The sequence below is a fragment of the Vespa mandarinia genome, chromosome 2, assembly GCF_050613455.1.
Source record: "Vespa mandarinia isolate Hongniang chromosome 2, ASM5061345v1, whole genome shotgun sequence".
Classification (NCBI taxonomy): domain Eukaryota; kingdom Metazoa; phylum Arthropoda; class Insecta; order Hymenoptera; family Vespidae; genus Vespa; species Vespa mandarinia.
In genome coordinates, this window is record NC_140811.1 from 11,910,273 (window position 1) to 11,933,988 (window position 23,716).

The 23,716-nt window shown below is 32.2% G+C and overlaps 1 protein-coding gene across 4 annotated transcripts in view; it reads left to right on the forward strand.

Moving 5' to 3' along the window:
* The window catches only part of cpx (synaptic transmission protein complexin), a 230,472-nt gene extending 207,278 nt beyond the window's left edge, over window positions 1-23,194 (forward strand). For all 4 annotated transcript variants that reach the window (XM_035871671.2, XM_035871688.2, XM_085655387.1 and 1 more), the window contains 3 exons: window positions 1,620-1,783; window positions 21,206-21,335; window positions 22,832-23,194. In XM_035871671.2, coding sequence (XP_035727564.1) covers window positions 1,620-1,783; window positions 21,206-21,335; window positions 22,832-22,905 — 368 coding nt within the window. In that variant the 3' untranslated portion in view covers window positions 22,906-23,194. The remainder of the gene's footprint in view (window positions 1-1,619; window positions 1,784-21,205; window positions 21,336-22,831) is intronic.
* The last annotated feature ends 522 nt before the right edge of the window (window positions 23,195-23,716 follow it).

The window sequence follows — 23,716 nt, forward strand, 5'->3', positions numbered from 1 at the left end:
CGAGTCGAGTGAAAATAGTTGTGCCTAGGTTTGGACATCAAAGTACTGTGTGCTGTAAAATAGAAAGAACGAGTTCAAATAGAAGGAACGACGAGACCGCAGAAAGAAAAAGGCAGAGGAAGACAGAGAGAAAGAGAGAGAGAGAGAGAGAGAGAGTAGACATTGCCGAGACAGAAGTAGTATTAATTTCCTCGAGCCTTCGGGCTTCTGGCACATCCTTCTCCGCCAGACGACGAAGAAGAGAGCCCTTTGCTTTTCCCTTCTTACTCTTCGATCTCTTTTCCAGTCTTCCTCGTTCACGATTCTCTCGATATTATCACGAGAGAACGTTCTCTGTTCTTGTCAATTTCTATAAAACGAAACCGCTTTAATACATGAAAGATATAAATGCATTCGATTACGTTCGTTCTCTTACAGCAATGAAATATCATCTTTAATATCATCTTACGTTTTGTGAACATTCTTTTATTTTTCTTTTTTAATTTTTTATATGATCACATAATTACAATATATTAATATTTTTTTCATTATATCTCGTAAAATAAGAATTATACATAATATGATCTTTTCTTTATTCCCATTTTAATATTTATTTAATAGCTACTATTATTATATATATATATATATATATATATCTTTTTTCAAAATGTCTACAAAAAAAATCATACATCGAAGATTTAATAGAAGTATTGAATATACGACGAGTATCGTCTCGACAAACGAATAATTCTTAAATTTAAATCATTAATAAAGAGTTTCATACAGGAAAGAAAAAGTAAAGAACGAAACACAAAATTAAACGATCGCTTTAAAATAAACCGGAAATACCTTTAATAACAAATCAAAATGTATTGATTACCGACAGTATTATGTTTACATTGTTATTACACTCAATATATATGTATCCATACGCGTATGTGTATATATACCTATTGTTATTTATCTAGCCACATTTACACGCTAAATTAACTCAAAACCATTAGTCGGTATTTACACACTAAAGTGTAAACAATTCAATTTCTTCTTAGTTGCTAGTTTTGTAATTACTCGTCGCAGATATGTACAAATTTAACAAACCGATTCGAATAATCCAAACGAATATTTTAATTACTTCAATGGACCCTAGGAAGTATATATGAGGTTAATAGAAAGGGAATGAGAGAGAGAGAGAGAGAGATAATAAAGGATAGCTAGTTAATTTGAAAGACAGTGTTCAAGGAGAATGGTGTGTTGATGGTAAGCAAGACCATTTATCGACTCGATTCCCTAAGGATACCGCCGTATCGGTGTTCGTCTATTAACTGTAACTAATTGTAAGATACTTGTGGTTTACCAAAGGCGTAGGAAGTAATACAACGTACGAACGATGAATAAAATATAAGGACCATTATTTGCTATTTACGTTTGAATATGCGTAAACGATCGTTCTTGACATGAGGGAATTCAATTCGTCGATCGTTAATTAGTAATCATTATTAAAATATGAATTTTTAAATACACGTTAAAAGAATGAATCTGAATAATTGCACATTTTTAAAATAATAAAAATGGAACGAATATTCTTAACATATGATTTAACAAATCATTTTACAATATTAATGAAAATTTTTTTTGTTTAGGAGCGGTCGGTGGCGAAGGAGGAGACGAAGATGACAAGGAAAAGGAGGAGGAAGCCGAAAGGGAAAGGCAAGAAGCCATCAGGGAAGCCGAGGAGAGGAGGAAAGAGAAACACCGCAAAATGGAAGAAGAACGAGAAAAGATGCGACAGGAGATCAGAGACAAGGTCAGAAAAAGTCACTTTACCAACGATGCTTTCTCTCTCTCTCTCTCTCTCTCTCTCTCTCTCTTTGTTTCTTTCTCTCTTTTTTATCCATATTTTTTCTTCTCTATCCTCTCTCTCTGTCTCTCTGTTTCTTTCTTTTTTATCCTTTTTTTTCCTTTTCCATCCCTCCCTTCTCTCTCTCTCTCTCTTTCTCTCTCTCAACCCATCGATCAGATCACTCGAGTTTTCTAAAAAGAATGAAAAATATTTGAAATCCCATGATTCGTTGGAAAAATGGCCTTCGTTTTTCTTCCAATGTAAAAGCCATTGAAGAGATCGGGTACCTTCGACAAACCATCCAACAAAAAATCCTCTATCGGTAAAATCGTTCCAACGTTAAGCTCTCAGTTTCTATGTATTTCATAGTTGACCGTCCATTTCAATGTATTTTTTATCGATCACAAAAGAAAATGATCTGATTTAAACAATCTTTATTAAAGTTTGTAAATCATCAATATGCTCACGCGTAATCTACGCGTATGGATTTCTTATTTTTCAAGTAGCACGACGGGACAAAGTAAATTATATGAAGATGTCTTATTGGAATATTAACAAACATCCGAACAAACTCATCCCATAAACTATCCACTTGTTTCTGTACAACAGTACTCCTCTCACACCCTCATTTCTGTTCATTTCTTAGAATGATAAAATCTTCTCATATCGTACAGCATCAAGTCTACATTGAAATACGTATTCTCCCTCGACGCTGGGTGTTACGTTCATGTTTCCGACAACGGTGTTAGTAGCGAGGGTGGTAGAGACGACGAGAGTGGTCTTGGAGGCACATTGATATTCCAATAAATTGTAGAGACGTATGACTTCCATTACTCTGAATTCTCACGATATCTTTCCTGGCTTAAACCGAACACCTGACTGCATCAGTGACGTCGATAATAGTTATATCAAACGCCGTTAACATTCTAAACTTCTTTTATCTAGGATTAAACATTTTTGCACGCTTCTTTCTCGGAATTTAATCATTCGTTTCTTTAAGAATAGCTAGCTCATTGTACATCCTTGAACATCGGATTAATCAAAGAAAAAAAGGAAAATAAATTATAGAGATTATTGTTTATTTATTTGGAAATTTTCTTCGTTTAAAATTTGAAATATGAATTTTTAAAGAAAATATTACAATCATTATCGATTTAATTATTATGTTATTTGCATTGTAAAAAAGGTGCAGATATCTAAGAAAGTGAGTTCTTGTAATTATTCTATATCATCGGCCTACTTCGTCAACAAGAGTCGAGCATAAATCAAGCATAAAAATATAATAACTTTAATCAAAGACGTGTCGTGATAACCAACGAGTCACGAAACTCTTATGCTAATGTATAATCATTGATAATGGATTCTAATTAAAATTCACGTATGCGTTTTGCCAAGTGGAGGGTATACCTTAAGTGGGAATATAAAATACTTTGTGAATTGTTAACGTTAGAGGAAGAAAGAAAAGTGAAAATATGAAATGAATATGGGTGTTATAAAAAGTATAATCATTTTTCTTAAAATCAATCATAAAACACTTACCTTATAATAAAAATTATAAAAATCGATTAGTATGTTTATAAATGTATAGATTCTTTTTTTCGATATAACAATAAATACGAAAAACAATGTTTTTCTCTTTTCTGATCACACAAGTAAAACTTTATTTACTTCATTTACATAGTAATCGAGAAATATTCATATCTCATAATTAATTATCGAAAAAGTCGATAAAAGAGATTTTTTTCTATGGAATAAGAGTAACGACATAGCTCGGAAAAAAAATAAAGCTAATAATTAAATCGTAACAGAATACGAACGAGAATAATAAATTTCGAAATTCGCTGTTCTCGGACATTAGCATAATTCGAGAAACGATTGGTTGGCTGTGTTCGTTTCGTACGCAGCTGAACCGTCGATAATCGGCATGCTAATTAGCGCTAACGACTGGATTCTCGTTTGTTCTGGACGTTTGATCAATGGGAATCATCGTGCGAGACAATGCTCCCTCTTCTCCGAGGTGCCATGCAAATAATCGTACGCGACATGAATTATAATACTTTTGGTGGACACGATGCATGTATTATAAAGCATGAGTACGATTCTGTACGGCCCATTTGGACCTCGATGGTTTCAGGAATTGTTATGTATATACATACACGCATACATACGAATGCATGTACATACATACATACATACTTATATATATATATATATATATATGTATGTATATATACGTGCATATGTATGTAGATACGTGTATACGATCACAAACGAAACGATATCGAACGATCACAAGTATTATCTTAAGAACGCTAATGGTCTGTTAGGAATATTAGTTAAAATGCACGTTTTCAAGAAGATCGTGCAATTCTGTATCGATTGTGACGAAAATGTATTCGTCCCTTTCTCCGTTTATAATCAACTCGTTGTCTTAATCAAATCGTCCAATCTGTAATTCATTATTACAGATTATTATTATTGTTATTATTATTATTATTATTATTATTATTATTATTATTATTATTATTATTATTATTATTATTATTATTATTATTATTATTTAAAACATTCTTCCGAACGAATTTTATTCCAACAAGTTTAAAGGAGAATGCTATTGATTTTATTGAAGAATCTATAAACTATATATTTAGGATATTTTTATTATTACGATAATAATTTTTCAAATACATCCGTATGTGTCCGAATTTAAGGAAAACTTATCTTAGATTTTGTATTTATCATCAACATCATCATCATTACTATTATTTTTATTATTATTATTGTTGTTGTTGTGATTGTTGTTGTCATTGTCGTTGTTACTATTATCATGGCCATTATTATTCTTGTTGTTTCTGTTGTTAGTATTATTATTATTATTATTATTATTATTATTATTATTATTATTATTATTATTATTATTATTATTATTATTATTATTATTATTATTATTATTATTATTATTATTATTATTATTATTATTATTATTATTATTATTATTATTATTATTATTATTATTATCATTATTATTATTATTATTATTATTATTATTATTATTATTATTATTATTATTATTATTATTATTATTCGTAATTTGCGTGAGAGAAAGACGAGTGCTAAACGAGATTCTGCAATTTACGAAATAATGTTGTTTTTCTTTTCCCGCTCCCAATCTCCTTCATTAACTATGACCACATAAAGCAATTTAAAAAAAAAAAACAAACAGAAAATTGAAACTTTGAAATGCATAAATAATTGAAACAAAGGCAAACCGTCATGTATGTCAGTTTTGCTAAGTACAAAGCTTAGTCATTTTACGTACACAAACACACATTCTCTCTCTCTCTCTCTCTCTCTCTCTCTCTCTCTGACATTTAAAAAAAAGAGTCAAACGAACAAGTCAAAAGGACTCGCACATTTGTAGAAGCGTGTTAAAATATTCAAAAAAAAGAGGAGGAAACGGAACGGAACGAAACGAAACGCAAGCTCGTCAGCTAGGCCCGTGAAATGGAAATGTTTATCGGACACGACGCGTAACTCGTTTCCTTTAAGCGTGGTTACCCTTCTTCTTTATTTCTTTTATTCTTTTTTTCTTTTCATTCCGACCATTTTTTTCCTACCTCTTCTTTGTTTCTTTTTCTTTTTTTGTTTTTTCTTTTTTTCCTTTTTTTCTGTAATAGTAGTAGAGCCACCATCAACATCCCTCGAATACCAACGCCAAATGCATTTTCTCGCGGCCGAAGTAATTAATGAAATTGGTTCCCTCCGTGTTGAAAAGGTCGGAGTATTGTGTGTGTGTATGTGAGAGAAAGAGAGAGAGAGAGAGAGAGAGAGAGAGAGAGAGAGTGAGAAGGAAAGAATGAAAGGGGAGAAAAAAAATATGCTCGGAAGAGGAGAAAAAACTTGAAACGAAATACACGCTGGTAAAAGCGTAACTTCTCTCATATGATACCACTCGTACTTCTTTTCCATTATATTGTATCCTTCCACTAATGCTCTATAACGTTTCGTCAACACCGAGAACTAATTATTATTTACGTCCCTTGGACCTATACAAAGTAGAATTCTTTTGCAAAAGATCTATTTGCTATTTTTATTCTTCCTTTTTCTTTTTTCGTTCTTTTGTAAAATACAGTTTTATCATTTTAAATGAGAAGACAAAACAAGGACGATATTTCTGAACTTTTAACTTCGTATGTTTCGTCGTAATACAAGAATATGCTAATTATTCGTTGTAATTTTTTAATTGAATAAATATTCTTTTCTCTCTCTCTCCCTCTCTCTCTCTCTCTCTCTCTCTCTCTCTCTCTCTCTCTCTCTCTCTCTCTCTCTCCCGACCAGTTGCTGATGTTTATTGTATTCGAAAGAATATATAATATGAACGAATTGTCGGCAACCACGAAAACTCGAGCGATCTGCAGGCAATTCGCTTAGTCGCGTTGTGACCAATGAAATATATTGAATCAAATACACTAGAAGCAATTTCTTTAAAGTTCAGACATTAGTGTATACAGCCTTCAAAGAGTCCGACGTGACTACCTTCTACTTAAAGTCCTCCCTAAGATCAAACATTATAATTTTGACGAAGCTTTACGAAGTAGACTTGATTGTTTACGGACATGGGATGGATTTTTATTTTTGTCTTAACCATTTTTAATGTCGAAAGTCTATTATGCACGATTTCTTTTAAGAAAACCTAAGAATCAAAGCAAGTTCAAAAACTGAAACGATTTCGAAAATAACTATTTTAAATTATTATATAAAAGAGAATTGGAAAGAGAACCGAACAAAATGTTTAACTGTTCTAGATAAAACAGGAATTCTAATAAACGTTCTAATTCATATTAATTTCGATTTCGACTTTTGTAATAAGAGATCCATTCAATATTTTTTTCTTTTCCTTCTTTTTTTCTTTTTTCTTTTTTGAAAGTAACTCCATTATTATAACTATTTCCTTGACATTTATTCTATTCGACAGTTCCTAAGATATTTATAGATATCAACAAATTCGTATCATTAATTTGGTTCGTCTGTTTTTTCGATCTTTCGTTAACATTATCATCAACAATTGATTGATATTGCGCATGTAACCTTATGAATGAGAAGACAAAAATGTAGAGAGTTTTTCTATAACGATCGAATATATTAAAAATATAATACTATGATTTTTCTTTTCTTTTTCTTTGTATTTTTACCTCTCTATATTTCTTTTTCTCATGCTGGTTCACCGTAAAATCGAGCGACGGAAAGGACAGGAGGACAAAAGGGATAAAAACAAGAGAATATCAGGCGAAATCGTAGAGTACTCATTGTCAATCCAACGATGTTGTCTTTCTCTCTCTCTCTCTCTCTCTCTCTCTCTCTCTCTTTCTCATTCACTCACTCACTCACTCCCTTTTTCTCTCTTCCGTCGAATGCCAGAATCACAACGGCTCTGACATGACCCAGATGAGATCGATGGTTGTTATAAAGAGGGAGAGAAAAAGAAAGAGAGAGAGAGAGAGAGAGATTGCAGAAAATACATGACGTAAAGCGATAGACAGGGATAGACAGAATAGGATTCTCAAAATCTGAACGAAGTACCGATTAGATTTCACGATTAGTTCGTTTCGTCTAACAAGATTCGTAGAAATCAACAAATTATTTGAATTGATTCATGATTCTTTAAAAAAACTGAATAATTAATCTTTAATCTCTGCTTGTTTATATCATTTGAAAAAAAAAGAAAAAGAAAGAAAAAAAGAAATACTCATAGATAGCACATGTGAATTTTATTAATAAACCGATGTCACGATCGATAGATTTTTAATAACAATATTTTTTCTAGTTTGTAACAAAAGTAACTCAAAGATGTCATAAATACAAAAAGAAAGAGGATATCTTCCACGGGTTTCATGTAGGACGTTCAACGAATGTCCAATTGAGGATCATTGTTTACACCAGACACGCGTATTGCCTGCAATTAGGATAATTATTGGTACTCGCGATCATTCGCTCGGCCACTCCTCCACAAAATTACGACCGCAATTCGATTCTCATTTCTCTCTCTCTCTCTCTCTCTCTCTCTCACACACATACATACACACTCTTCCTGGCTCGCTTATTCGTTCGTCTACTCGCTCGCGCTATCACTCTCATGGGAATTTCCGAGCCAAAGCGTAATCAAGGCCTGCTTTCGCACGGAGTCTAAAACCTCCGACAACGAGAAATCATAGACTATGACAATGACAATGATGACGAGGATGATACATTCGAGAAATCATAGAGAGAGAACGGTAACGTAATGACGATATCGAGCTCATCGAATTGTCACCGCAGTCTCGTTCTGTGAAATATTATCTCCTCTCGTTAAGCAAACTCTCGCATCTCGATATCTTGTTACGCGATTGGATTCTCTCCGCGGAATCGAACGACAGCGATGGTGACGACGGCAACGACGACGACGAGTATGACGATGCTAACAACATCGACGCAACCTGATGAGAAGCCCGCGAGGCCCTTTTTACTGTTTATTAACGACCGTTATTCGATTTCTATCTTCCGTTCGGTTGGTAACTTCATTTATTACAAAATCGATATTACGAAAGATAGTAAAGAATATTGATATCTTCTTTAATTGATTAATAATAAAATTTTCTCTTTTAATATAATATATTTCGATATATATTATATATATATATATATATATATATATATTACTCTTTTGCCTGATATTTTCATATGTTTCAAATACGATAAGTTTAAATGATCTTGGTTTTAAATTAATAAAAAAAATGTGTTCGCTTCTTTTTATAAAAAGGTTTTTTTTTCGAAGTCTCTACGATTTTTAGATATCATTTCGAGAGATCGCCATTTATAATTCGTACGTCCCTTTAATATATCTATGCGTAATATGATAATAGAGAAAAACTGCTTACGTTGACCAACTGATAAGCTCACGTAAATTCCAAGAATTTATATAGGTCATTGTGTCAATGAGCCCATGTGGAATTATATTATAGGTCAGTGGGTCAATATAAACATCTTTAATTTATATGAGATTATCCCCAAAATTGGAAATTTTAGAGATTTAAAATAAAGACCATTTTAAAGGATAAATTTTTTTCTATCTTTTCGTCATGTTTTTAAAAATAATTATTAACGATTTGTTATAAACAATTTGATATAACAAATTTTCGTAAATCATTTTTCTTTCTTTTTTCAATTAATGCTATATAATCGATGTTTATACAAGTAGATATGTATATTTTTAATAATTTATTATAAACAATTTTCATAATTAATTTTTTTTAATTAACGCTATATAATTAATGTGTATACAAATAGTAGTAAACGAATGGAGTACCTCGCAAAACTAGATTTGAACTTTGATTAATTGGATTTGTAACCTCTATAAATATTTCGGACTATAAAAATAATATTTCTAAATATTTACAATCGTATCTAAAGGAAATTCAAACTTTCTATGCGTATTTTCAGAAAGTAAAAGCAATAATATCAAATAGCCTCAAGTAAGCTCAAAAACACTTTATAAATTATCGTATCATAAATTATATGCTATTCAAAATCATTGTTCTTTTGCTATCATCAAAATCGATAACGATACTCTTTAAACATGATTCAATTATAATAATAAAACAATAAATAACTGAACTTATAAGAATATACAAAATTCTCGTATAGGCACGTTTCTACGTGTAAAATAGTATTATAACGTTTAGTTTCTTTGAAAACATTTTTGTCGTGATTAATGAGATTTGCAATATATTTGTTGCAAATTTTTGTTATACATGTTACGCACATCTTTGGGTCATTGTACGAAATGCATTACTTAAAACTTAGAAAAAATTATAGAATTCTGCTTTTCAAGATTCTATTATTTATTATTTGTGAAAGCTTCGATTCTTTTTAAAATCGAATAATACATATAATAATACATATAATCGAATAAGTACATTTTCGAGACCTGCAAGTACTCGTTCTAGAATTCGAAACCAACCTGTATAGATTGAATATATTGCAAATATTACATTATTGGTTCAGAGTAGTATTGGAAACTAATGGAACGAAACTTGGCTATTGAAATTAACTCAAATTCGTAAGTACATATTGAACTTGATCTTATCTTTAACAAATAAGTAAAAATATATACATATATATATATATATATATATATATTTCATAATTTGTCCTAAACAATTTGTTATAAATTATCTAACAATTAATAATTATAATAACAATAACTAATTAACAATGTTTTTTATAAATTAATGTTATAATATAATCCATGTTCTATTTTTCAAGGAAAAAGTATGAACGCGCAAATTATTTTCTACATACATAAAAAACTAATGAACATGCTTATAATTATTTATAATATATAGAATAAGAACAAATAATTTATGATCTACTTACGTAAATGATTGAGCAATACTCATTATCTCTGACTGTCGACGTTCTTACAGACTGAAAAAATTCATTCTGATAACCGTATCCGAGCTGAAATCATAGTGGATCTGATTATATGATGATCGTCTAAAACAAGGAGATTTTTGCTGAAAGAGAGAGGGAGAGAGAGAGAGAGAGAGAGAGAGAGAGAGAGAGAGAGAGAGAGAGAGTTGTCGATAAAGACGATTTGAAACTGCAATTAACGATGAAACAAACGGTACATCTCTCTGGAGACCAATTTGTCGATGTACCTCATAATGATCGTCGTCGTTCTTATTACAAAATATCGTTCCGATTCTTGAATTCTTTTCTTATTCACTATAAACGATATTACAATGCAACGAAGAAGATCAGATGAATAAAGAAAGATCTTTTATCTTTGTCTCTTTTTTCATCTCATTTTTCACATTCTTTTTTAATCACTTAAGAAAATGAAGGTAGCCTTTCGAAGAAAGAAAGAGAGAGAGAGAGAGAGAGAGAGAGAGAGAGCAGATTTAAAGACGACAATTCGACGTTTAAAAGATGTAAGAAGTAGGAAAGAATTTTTGTAAGATCTCGTGTTTCTCTCTTTCTTTTCGGTCCTCAATTAACTCGGACAATTAATTAAAAATCTTCCAGACACTGGCTAAGTTCCAACAGACGTTCTGTCGTCTCGTTACGCTACCAATGAAACAATGGAGACAAAACGGCGCACCTCATCCTAGTGAATGGGACGTTTGAATATAATGAAGTGGAGCAAACTACATCTTCCTGATTAAAAATTCAATTCATGTGGTTCTTACAAGAATTTCTATCAAAGAGAAAGAAATAAAGAGAAAGAGAGAGAGGGAGAGAGAGAGAGATGGAGAGAGAGAGAGAGAGAAATAGGTAAAATCGAAATTCGAAATTCACGATAATTGGTGACCTAATTCAATGTATCCCTTTACTTCTTTTCTTGTTCGACAAAAAAAAAATCTATACAATTTTCATGATCTTTCGTTGAAAGATCTTTTTCTTTCTTTCTTTCTTTCTTTTCTTTTCTTTTCTTTTTTTTTTGTTTCACAGGTTAACTAGAAAATTTCTCGAAACTTTTAATTTCTCGGCTAGATACCCCAACCGGCCGAAGCGGAATGGATCGCTAAAAAAGAAAGAAAAAAAGAGAGATAGCGAAGAAAACAACAAAAAAAAGAAAAGAAGAATAATTTATAGCCGACAGGCTAGAATAGACGGGATAGAACTTTCGTAGGATTGTAAAGCCGCTTAAGAGCGGCGAGTCAATTTAGCGGACTGGAAAGAGCAGCGCGCCAGCTGTAATTTACGTCGCGGAAGGATCTAAAAGCTTTCGCGTCTTCGGTGGAAAAGGGACTATCCTTTAACCGAAGAACTTTCGCCGTGGCTTTGTTAAAAAGTATGACCAACTTTAGCGAAAGACGGTGTCTTCCTTTGTTCTTTCCTTCAACTCGAATTATCTCATCGAAATACTTGTTCTTTTATAAAAAGAAGGGGGGAGGGGAGGGGAGTGGGGGGGGGGAAGAAAAAATAGTTATAAAAAAGATAAACACAAAAAAAATCCCATAAACAGAAGTAAAATATTTTGAAAAAATTTTTATCGGCACGTTCTATCGTAAAATTCGAACACTCGAGATAGTATACGGAATAGCGTAAATAATCGGATAATTAAAAGATTGAAATCACGATGGAGCCACGAAGGAATCGTCGAAAATCGTACGATCGATGATCGTGTGCGGTTTAAGGAGAAGAAGAAATTATCTTAACGATATCAACGATTCTGCCATATATGGATTGCCATGTAATTTTAATGAATACATACTTGTATACGTATGTACGTATGCCATGAATACTTCGAAAGGCAAAACTTAAATTATCCTTCGATAAAAAATGATCTCTCTTTCTTTCTTTCTTTCTTTTTTTCTTATTTATCGACAATGAACCGAAAACGATTCGATTTTCACATTGAAAGCTTTTCTCTATTCTTATGACAATTTCCTCTATATTATAAAGAAAATAAAAGAATTAGAATAAAATGAAATAAAACAAAATAATATAAAAATCCACAAATGGGGGATACAAGATAATAAAAACGTCCTTTTCTATCTTGACTGGAAAATCGCAGCGAAAGTAAAACACACGAGTCGACATCTTCCTTTTATCGAGAAATAACGGAAGTGAACGACATTATTGCGCGTTGTCGACCTCCGTCGATGTGTCGGTTCGTCGATACAACACGCGTCGATGTACTTTATTATGTACTTTATTGAATCTCGCTGGTAAAACCCTTTTTCTTTCTGTTCCCCGTAGACTATGATTCTATTCACGATATAACGCCTACACGTTAAATGTCCGTGAAAAGGACATACGTCATTTCGCAAGTCATGTAATAGCTTTTCAAGAAAAAGTCATTGAAAAGGGGAATAAAAGAAAGAAAATAAAAATATAAAAGGAATCACATAAATTGATTTTTTTTTATTATTAATTAATTAATTATTTTATGTAACAATGATCGACTTTTTTATAGTAATCTGTAAATATATTCGAAGACTAATAGTAAGCTACATATGATTGTATGTACAATATAAATAGATTGCTTATCTTAAAGATTTATAAAAGTGTTTTACTGATAGATAATGGGGCGATGTCCAGTGTAAATAATTACTCGATAACACGAATTATAATTTCTTCCAATATCTCTCTCTCTTTCTCTCTCTCTCTCTCTCTCTCTCTCTCTCTCTCTCTCTCTCTCTCTCTCTCTCTCTCTCTCTACATATATATATATGCACACACACACATACGCATATATATACTCATATATATAATACATAAAAGAACAAAAAAGATACGATAAAGTACGAAATATTGTCTATTTCTAGGCATAACACCCAATCCTAATATTTATCATACAATATAAATTATTTTGCTTTTATCGATATTACGCTTCAAAAAAAAAAAAAAAAATAGAAAAAAGAACATAGCACGACCAATTTTCTTATACATATAAAACTTAATCGGGTAAATGACATCGTCGTTTATTATGGGTGTGCACGCAACTAATATTACCCAATGACGATGCAAAAGTGCAAACGATAATCTCGAATGCAGTTAACGTGTAGCGTAGATAGAAGCAGGCAGCCTTTAAAAGCAAACACGCCGTACATATCCGGCATCGAATTTCGCGAGGCGAAATGCGAAACGTTACGTGAAGGATGCCATACGAATCAGAGGTGCATAAGCTTTGATGTTTCGTGTAACGTATCACAGTGTCAAAGATACAAGAAAGTCATGATCGTAGATTCAAAATCAACATAATTAATAATTACAAAATATCGTTTTAGAAAGAAGTTCGTTAATTATCCAATTAAGCGATAATTTGACTTGAAAAAATTATTAAAGTTAAAACAAATTAAATTATTTTGATTAAATATCAATTTAATCGACGTGTCAGAAATATCGGAAATATAAAAAAATCATCGTATTTGGCTAACCCCTGTTATATAATCCCTAGAGATGTTAAATGTTAAATCAATATTTGTTTTTATAACAGTTGTTATAATATTCTAGTAAAGTTATTAAGGACAAAGAAAGAAGATGATACTATTCGAAATTAATCATTAACGATCGGACGGTTACGTTTATTTATTATTCCTTTCAATTAAAATTATAAAGAAGGTAAAGAAGGAAATAAGAGAGCGAGAAAGAGAAAGAAAGAGAAAGAGAGAGAGAGAGAGAGAGAGAGAGAGAGCGAGAGACAGAGAGAGAGAGAGAGCGAGAGACAGAGAGAGAGAGAGAGAGAGAGAGAGAGAGAGAAAGACATCAAAAGTGAATCTTGCTTGAAGGAATAATCAATAATGAGTTTAAGTGAACGCGTTATATCTACTAATTATACATAATTACTTTTGCGTAGAGAAAACGTGACGAATATTCATCCCAGAAGCTTCCTTCTTTATTTATTTATAACGTTAACGACATGCTCGAATGCAAATTACGGAAGACTGATAAGCGCGAAGCCTTATTGAGTTAAAATATCTTCGTAACCGATCGCATTCGAATAAGGTCGATCGATTTCTTGGTAGATTTAAAAATGTTAGTACGTATGCTCGGCAAATAACATACACACACACACATACACACACACACACATAACATATACAAAAAAAGAAAACCAGCAATGATGGAAGTAATAAAATATTTTAGTTCAGGCCGACTTATCACCTGCGTTCATAAAGCTCTGTGAAAAACGGCAAAACCATTTTAGATTTATTCAAGTAAAACAATAAAAAAGAAGGATAGATTCTTGAAATAAATTGCACCCTTCGGGTATCAAAAGATACGGAACCTCGCAGTTATTCGCCGACGAGCATTTTTTAAAACTCATTTTCTATGATATATTATGATATAGAGGCGAGAAAATTCATTTAGTTATACGGATCTTCAACGGATCTTGGAAAAATGAAAAATATTTTTTGAAAAATCTAAACTGATTGATCTTCGTTCCTTTCTCTTCGAAATCATTTTATAAGAATTTATTATAAGAAAAAATTAAGAGTAATTAAGAGAAGAAAAATTAATTTCTATTTTTTGTGGCTATTTTAAATAATACGTACGTATAGGATATATTAAATAATATAAACTAATATATTAATATGTGATAATAATAATAGTGAAAAGAAACAAAATAATAACAAAAATAAAAAAAGAAAGAACGGACATACGTAACACACTTTTCTCAGTATTTACAAATAAAACGATACAAAAATAGAAACAAAAATAGAAACAAAAATAGAAACAGATTTAACATTGTTTTGCAAGCTACTAAACTTATACATATATCCGCCAACAGTATTCAAAAGTTACAAATATTCTTACAAATTTTAGAAGTTCTGTCGTACTTTCACTATATCTCGCGAATCAGCAATTGGACGACAAAAGAAAACTCAAGGAATATAAAACAAACGAAAAATTCACGTGGAAGAAACGGTGAAAGAGAAGAGGCGAGATATAAGAAAAGATGAGACAGACAGCTTTCCAATTTCGCAAATTCATGACCCGTAGAAACATCGACGTGTCTCGAGAACGCTGACTGGTGTCAATAAAATGGCAGTGAAATTCGTTTCTAAGAGGAACTATGAGTAAGGTAGACAAAAATAAAAAAAAAAGAGAGAGATAGAAAGAGAGGAAAAGTATGGATGGATATTTGAGCGAATTGAACGACAAATGCAGGAATCGTGAAATAACGTGAACTTAAATCATTCGAAAACGCGTTTGAACTCTCTTTGCCGTTATTTGCCGAATCAAAATCAAGAGAGACAGAAAGGTAAGTTTTATCAAATTTTATCTCTAGTTCAAAGTGATACATAAAAATGAATAGGAATGAAGATCTTGCAGGTAAGAAAGAATTGCATCTATTTTTCTTCTTGTTTTTTTTTTTTTTTATTATAACTTATAAAATAAAACAATATTATTCTTTTCTTCTTCCTTTCCAGATAAAATCAAAGATATATTATGCTGAAATGGAGCTAACTATAAGTATCGCACTTTACCAGACGAGCCCAAAGTAAAAGTTATTAATTAAACTAAACGCTGTTAATTAGTAAAAGAACAATTCAAAGTTTCTTGTCGCTGTACAATTGATATTTGTAAAAGAACAACGTTTACATCGCACTTCTATTTGATGAGAACAAAATGTAGACCTTGTAGTCATGCCTCGTAAATGGAACCTCTTGAAATAATATCGGGTATTAATGAATAAAAAAAAAATAAAAAAAAAGAAGGAAGAAGAAGAAAGAAAAAAGAAAAGAAAAGAAAAAAGCGAAGTCAAAAATCTAACGATGTCGTGTCTCGTAAAGGGAAAATATTTTCTTTTCAAGCGATTCCATTAAAAAGGGGTGCTATGATACGCGTGTAAAACGAGACTAGTACGATCTAGGTAGGTAGAGGTGCATAAATGCTCGAAGGGGTGATTAACTTCTAGCGTTGTAATTAAGATCGGGCTGATCGATCGTCTCACCGTGTTTAACATGGGTATCTTCCTACTAGGTGTCGAAATTGATGTCGCAGAAGAGAAGGAAAAGAAGGGAGAAAAGACAGTTGAGTAAAGATAGTAGAGAAAAAAGGGAAACGAGAAGAGGAAAAAGCAGAAAGAAAGAAAGGGAGAGAGAGAGAAAGAGAGAGAGAGAGAGAAAAGGAGCAGAAGAAGAAGAAGAACGAAAGGGACGAGAAGAACGGACAGCCGGTATTCGACGGCGAGAAAATAGAAGAGAGAAGATTGAACTTAACTGGGGTCAAATTGACTCTAGTAGGGAGTCCCTGCATTCAATATGGCGACTTCCTAATAGAGTCAGGCTGACTCCTTTTAAGACGTTCACCCGACCAGCCGTGAAAGTACTTAAGGAGCCGCTCGCGTTCAACGAAGTTAGGACCATTTATATTACAAAGTGTCATTTAATTTAATGCTTAATGAGATGTCAAAGTCGAACGTCAATCATAATGACTTCCGATACCTATGACTCATAAGTATTGACATCTGTTATTATGTAATATTATTTTTACGAAATAAAAATTCAAAGAATCCGATTAAAACGTAATTTTAATTGGACGTTATGGCATAATTACTTTGATGTGTTTAAACATTAACGAAAAATTGCGAAGGTAAACAGGCAAACTTTTGAAAATTTTTTCGACCCAAATCTCTACTCCTTTTCACTTACCCATTTTCTCTTTCCTCCCACCCATTTAGATCTTGAATCACGGCACGTAATTGAACGCGCCCGAACAAAGAAGCAATTACTCAAGTTGTTTATTCTCGCGATATACGTAGTACACACGGCACAGTGAAATTATTTGCTGACAGTTACAAAAGAGTTCCACTCTCAGCATCACGAGCTAAAAGAAAGACTATAAAAAAGGACACGTTGATCGAGTTTCAAAAAGATCTCGATCGATAATCAAACAAACTTCAACTTTAAATGTTATTTTTCAATCCTTCACTTCGTCGTGCTAACTCTATGAAAATTGATATTTTGATCTGACGTATTTTAAACTTTTTTTCTTTTTTCGATAAACAAAAAACCGATACTCTCTTATATTTATTTATAATTGTTATTGAAATTGTCTGAGAAATGAATCGTCGATGAACTGATGTCCCTCATGACAATAAATACATACATTAAAAATGTCAATTAGATATCATGTTAACGTGATATTGATTATTTCACATTGCTTGTCATCAGAAATGACCCACACTGATATCGATGAGAGCGTATCATGCCAAAAATCATATTCCCCGATAGAGAGTAATGATATCGATATCGTTTATTAATCACCTCATAACATTTTGTTACGGCTGTGCAATGATCGGATCGAACGTCGTGCCATGTAACGTAATTAATTTGCATATTCAATTGAAACGATAGAGTATAATTGATACGGGATGTCGTCCGATCGTTTTCATTCGCGACCATCGTGCTACGTGAGCTTACTTCCAATTTAGACGAAAATTGAGTAGATTTGTAACAGGCTCATCGGAAATCGTTAAATCTGATACATAAATCAGAATATTTATTTAAATTTAATTATTTAAGTAGGATCACAATATTTTAATCCTCTTTTAGCATTTTTATCCAGATTAAAAGAAAAAAAGGAGAAAGTTTTTTTTTTTGTTTTCATACAAAATATGATGGTCATTCGTATTTGAAGAATATTTTGAAATAAGATAAATCAAAAGATTAATTAATGATTAACACATAAAAGTTCAACGTAATTTTTTCTAGTTCTTTTCTAGACCTTGAAAAAATAAAGATTCAAACGATATTACTGTCCACTCAAATACATATATAGACGAATGCACAGACACGTGTACTAATATTTTCACAGGGGGAGAGCGTTTAAGCGTTACATTTAAATCCTCGTTTAATTTCCGGCTTCCTCCACTTCTCACACCAGCCGAGCAGAGCGTCCATTTAACGAAATTAGCGGAGCGAGCCAAAAAGAGAGTGGAAGAGAGAGAAAGAGAAAGGGAGAGAGAGAGAAAGAGAGAGAGAGAGAGAGAGAGAGAGAACGAAAACGAGAACGATAAAGAGATAAATAACCAGCGGATGATTTTTTATCATTCCCTTCGCCTATCAACAATCAGAATACAAATTTAAACGAAAGCCTTTTACCATTAGAGAACAATTTACAAATAACTGTAGTATTCGGTCGCATGGTCGTGCGTTTATTGCGACTCCTGTGACAATCAGATTGATTATGACGAACGTAGAGAAAAAGAGACAAAAATAGAAAGAGAGAGAACCCTGTGAATACTAATAAAGAACCGCTAGCTTCGTGTACAATGATAGCTCGTCTCTTCATGGGGAAACGATTAAATGGGCTTTTTTAACATAACCGCCAAGTATTTCCTTCTAAAATTTTCATCTCTTTATTTACACTTACATATATTATTTATGAATATTTTTACAAGTATAACAAATGTAAAATTAGCCAAAGCCGATCTCGTTAGACATATAGATATTGTATAATACTGTTTTGTTTTTTTTTTTTTAATCTTATTGATCAAACTACTAGCTGTTAGCGTAGAAACGCAAAAGAATCGACCCCGTTTCGTGTAACGGTTCGGACAGATTTTTAATTAAAGTACACGTCGATATTTCACATCGGTAAAATCGATCTCCACGAATCCTACGAAAGAAAAGTACTTTTATAACAATACATACATATATATATATATATATATATATATATATATATATATATATACAAGTATACACACGTTGACAATTAAAAACAAAAAATTGTAACATTTTTGGATGTAACGATATACCTTCGATTATTATCATTGCATATAATCATTTGATCGGAGTCTTATTCTAGAAGAAAGGAAGATTTTAAGAAGTAGAGAAGAATCTAAAGTCAATGTTTTCCATTCTGCATTAGCAATATATATACAAATTCGTATATATCGCAGAATGTAACACGACACTGGTACAGCATATAGTACATGTAAGCGCATAGCGTTTGGTACTTGAACTACCAATGACGTGTCCGAGTTGTACCGCAATCGAGCTTATTGTCTACCACGAGAGTACCCTAGAATACAAAGCATCATCGGATGGATAGTAGTACGTGTTCTACCGTAATATGTATTAACGCTCGTGCTATTCTCTCCCCTCTCTCTCTCTCTCTCTCTCTCTCTCTTTCTCTCTCTCTCTCTCTCTTTCTTTCTCTTTCTTTCTTTTTATACATTTACGTATAACATATATACATATACATACATGCGTACATACACACACATGTGTATATATATATATAACATACAGATATTTGCATACGTAGGTAATGTGTGTGTGTATAGAGAGAGAGAGAGAGAGAGAGAGAGAGAGAGAGATATCTCATTCTTGTCATTGCAGCTGTTGGCAAATAACGTACGAGAGATACTCGAAAAGTGACCGTTAGTGTCACGAACATGACATCACCGTTTCTATGTCGTAATTCCAGAGAACATATAAAAAAAATATCGAAGCAATTCAAATATACTATTTCAAAATCGGATGATTGATTCCAGATAAAATAAATAAATTTTGAAAAATATTGGATTTTTCTCACTAGACTTTCTGTTTTCCTGACATATTAGAAATATTGTTTATATAGATCTTTACAAGAGCCAAAATGAAAGAAGACGAATACAAAATGAAAATGAAAGAAAAATGATAACAAAATGATGATAATATTGCATCCTATTTCAAACATAAATTATAATATTTTCAATATAATATTTTCGAATAAAGGAAAAAGATAGGAATAGAGACCACTTTAAAATTATTTTATACGTTGTCTAAGAATCGCGTGCATAATAATTGAGATGGATAAGAATGCTATGGATAAATTCGGTATTCAGACTTGATAAAATATTTAGATGATTCAGAACATTGATCATAAGAAATATAATCTATAGGTATGTTCAATCGAACAATCCCACGACGTTGTTCGTTCATTCCACAGTTCAATATACATTGAATTATCGAGCTTTAATGAATGTGACGGTAACATATATACATAGACACATATGGAGGTAAAAGAGAGAAAGAGAGAGAGAGAGAGAAAGAGAGAGAGAGGAGAAAGAGATAGATAAATAGATAGATAGACAGAAATGGAGACAATTGAGGTGGACATAATGCATTAGCTCTAAACCAACGTGCTGTTTAATTATTGATATTAAATCGGCCAATCAATGAAACAGCCGATCGGTGAAAATCGAATGAATTAAGAGATTTAATGCCTATGATCTATGTTTAATATCGAACGCTTCGTATTTTCAGCGATAGATATATGCGTATAGAGTCATGAGAAGGAAAATTTTTGAAAATCCTTTTATCTAGCCACGTACGAGATATATGGGATGACATGGTATCTGTCGCCCATTAGTGTTTTACGTGATGATTTTAGAAATAATATTTGTTTTATTTTAAAAATAACTAATGGAACTCTAGTTCTATTGACAGTTATCGAATCGCTTTTCGTATACGCATATATATACATATATATAGATTTTTATATACATATAGATTTTTATTAACAGAAACATGTATATTTATATACATGTAGATTTTTATTAACAAAAAAGTACAAAAAAATGATAACAAACAAAAATCTATAACTTCTCGATTGACACGTAGAAGAGCACGTTATATTCTTTCAGATTTCTAATTGCGACTGTTGTTGCTCGTACTCTCTTACTCTCTTTGTCCTTCTTTATTTACGCCTGTCCTTCTTTATTACTTCTTTTATTACGCATTCATCGATCGAACAATGTTGTCAGTCGTCCTATCAATTCTTACGTACATATGTGTATACACGTATACAATAAATACACAGATGTGAAATTTCAATCGATCGATCCCTTTAATTCAAAGGTTGGTTTAATCTCCGAAAATCCCTGTTTGACTTTTGCAGTATAACATAAAGAAGCGAGAAGAAGTCCAGGAAATGCCGCAGGAAGAGCCAAATCCTTTGATGCGAAAGAAGAAGACGCCAGAGGAATTGGCGGCCGAGGCTGAAGCAGAGGACGAGGACGAGTTAACGAGTACGTTCCTTTCCTTTTATTTTGTTCTTTTCTTTTCTTTTTTCTTTTCTTTCTTCCTTTTTTTCTTTTTTCAAGGAAAAAATAAATTCAATCAGGTATTTCAGATCGAAACATAAAATTTCCATCGATGCTTCTGCGAGAGCCTTCAGATTCGCAAAAAAGATTGAATTTACATAAAATATAGAAGACGAATATCGAGGAGCTTAACCGAATGAAATATCTACTTCCACGATGTCGAAACGACGTTGTAAATAATGGATCGAGGAGGGAGGTAATGGTGGGGCGGTGAGAAGGGGAAAGGGTGAGAGGGTACACAATTCATAGTACATATCGAGCGAATTGTGCGGCAACGAATTAATGCGTGGCACAGAGCTTCCGGGATAGGGAACGGAAGAGAGAAACAGGGGTGGCTTGATCGATGAGAGGTTAACGAGCCGTGGGTAGAAATCAAACAGAATCGCTTCGAGAAATAGAACGAATCTAACCAACGTTGATGTCGTGTGCCTAACATTGTTCTTCGGACCGTGAAGAGAGATCGTCGTGGCAAAACAAAGAATCTAAGTTGAGCGAAAACATTATCATTTTGATTACTCATTTACGGGAACTAAATAAATAGAACATTGTTTACCTTTTATTGATTCGATAACGGATATTTTTCAAATTTATGTTGACAAAACGCTACAATGATTTTTCACGATTATCGATAAAATATTAGAGAAGCTTAACGATAGGATGAGTATTAAGAATAATTATAGATGTTTACATAATAAACTTATATTTATTAATTATATTCTCTTATACGCACGTTATATATTCTAATTGACTTAAGGAAACAAAAGATAATAAAGGCGGTAATTATAAAACTGAAAATATATTTTTAACATAAAATGAAAAACAAAAAACGAACAAATTTAAGATGGAAGGTAACAATAATTTAATGATAACAGTAATTAATATCATATTATTAGCTTATATAAATATATAATATATATATATATATATAATTGTGATTATATAGAAATAAGTAATAATCATTATCCAATTAATAATTGAATTAATCCAATTGAAATCCAAAAGAATAATTAAAATTATCGAGACACGTGATTCCATCCGCATTTAAATGACGACGATAAAAAGTGAGATTTCGATAACAATTGAATAGTAATTATAATAATAATTATAATATTAATGCGGTATAATCAATGTTAATAATGATATATAATTATTATCATTGTTGTCCAATTATTTTTATCTCGCAACTTTCAATCTATTTGTTTCTATTTTATCTTTTAACGAATAATCGTAAAAAATAATTATAGACCACTTATCATATTATTATAATTATTAATAATTGGATTAGTCCAATTAAAATTCAAACAAATAATTAGTGTTATCGTGATTTCATTTGAATTTAAATGACGTCGAGAAAAAATGAGATTTCAATTGTGAATATGTATTACGTTCATAATGATCACTGGAGATTCGATCTGTTTCAGAATTGAAAAACGTGATAGAGACGCACGTGATGGACATCAAAACGCAAATCGAAAGTAAGTGCAGCCTCCAATGAGTCTACGGGAGTATAACAGGGACGGCGAGCGCGACATCGTGTGTCATCGTGATAGGAGACGATGGGGTGGTTGGAAAATGCGGAAGAGGAGTTACTGCTGGTGAAATGAGTAGAGAAGGAAGAAGGGATGAAGAAGTAAGGGGGAGGAAATGAGAGGGAAGGTGCTGTCTTCGTCGCGTTCGCCGTACGTAGATCGATCCGAGTGTGTCGTCTAACCATCGTTACTCGACCTTCGAAAAGAGAACGCTGAATAGAGAGCAAAAAAGAGAGAAAGGAAGAGAAAGAGAAAGAGAGCGAAGGAGAGAGAAAGAAAGAGCGAGAGAGAAAGAGAGAAAGCTTAAGGTCGATCGCGTTAACCTTTCGGAGGAAGAAGAGACAAGTGTTTCAAGTTATTATCCGATCGATCGTCTTTCATCGAGGAAAAAAATAAAAAGAGAAGAAAGAAATGAGAAAAGGAAAATAAACGAAAGTTTTGTTTTCTTTTGCTTGATTTTTTTCTTTCTCCTCTCTCTTTGCTTTTTGTTCTTTTTTTCTATTTTTTGTTTTTTCTTTTTCTTTTTCTTGTTTTTTTTATTGTCGATGAGAGACATCCGATTTCAGTAGTAAAAGATATATATATATATATATATATATATAAAGGGCAATAGAGTATATGGTAGAATTGTCGAAAACGATCGTCGATGGGCCTACGACAAAGAAAGAAAACGGAAACAAGAATTGAAAATGTGCGCGAACAAGTAAAAAGAAGACTGGAAGAGGAAAATGGGACGACGGGAGAGTTCGAAAAAAGGCCTGTGTGGAAGAAGAAGAA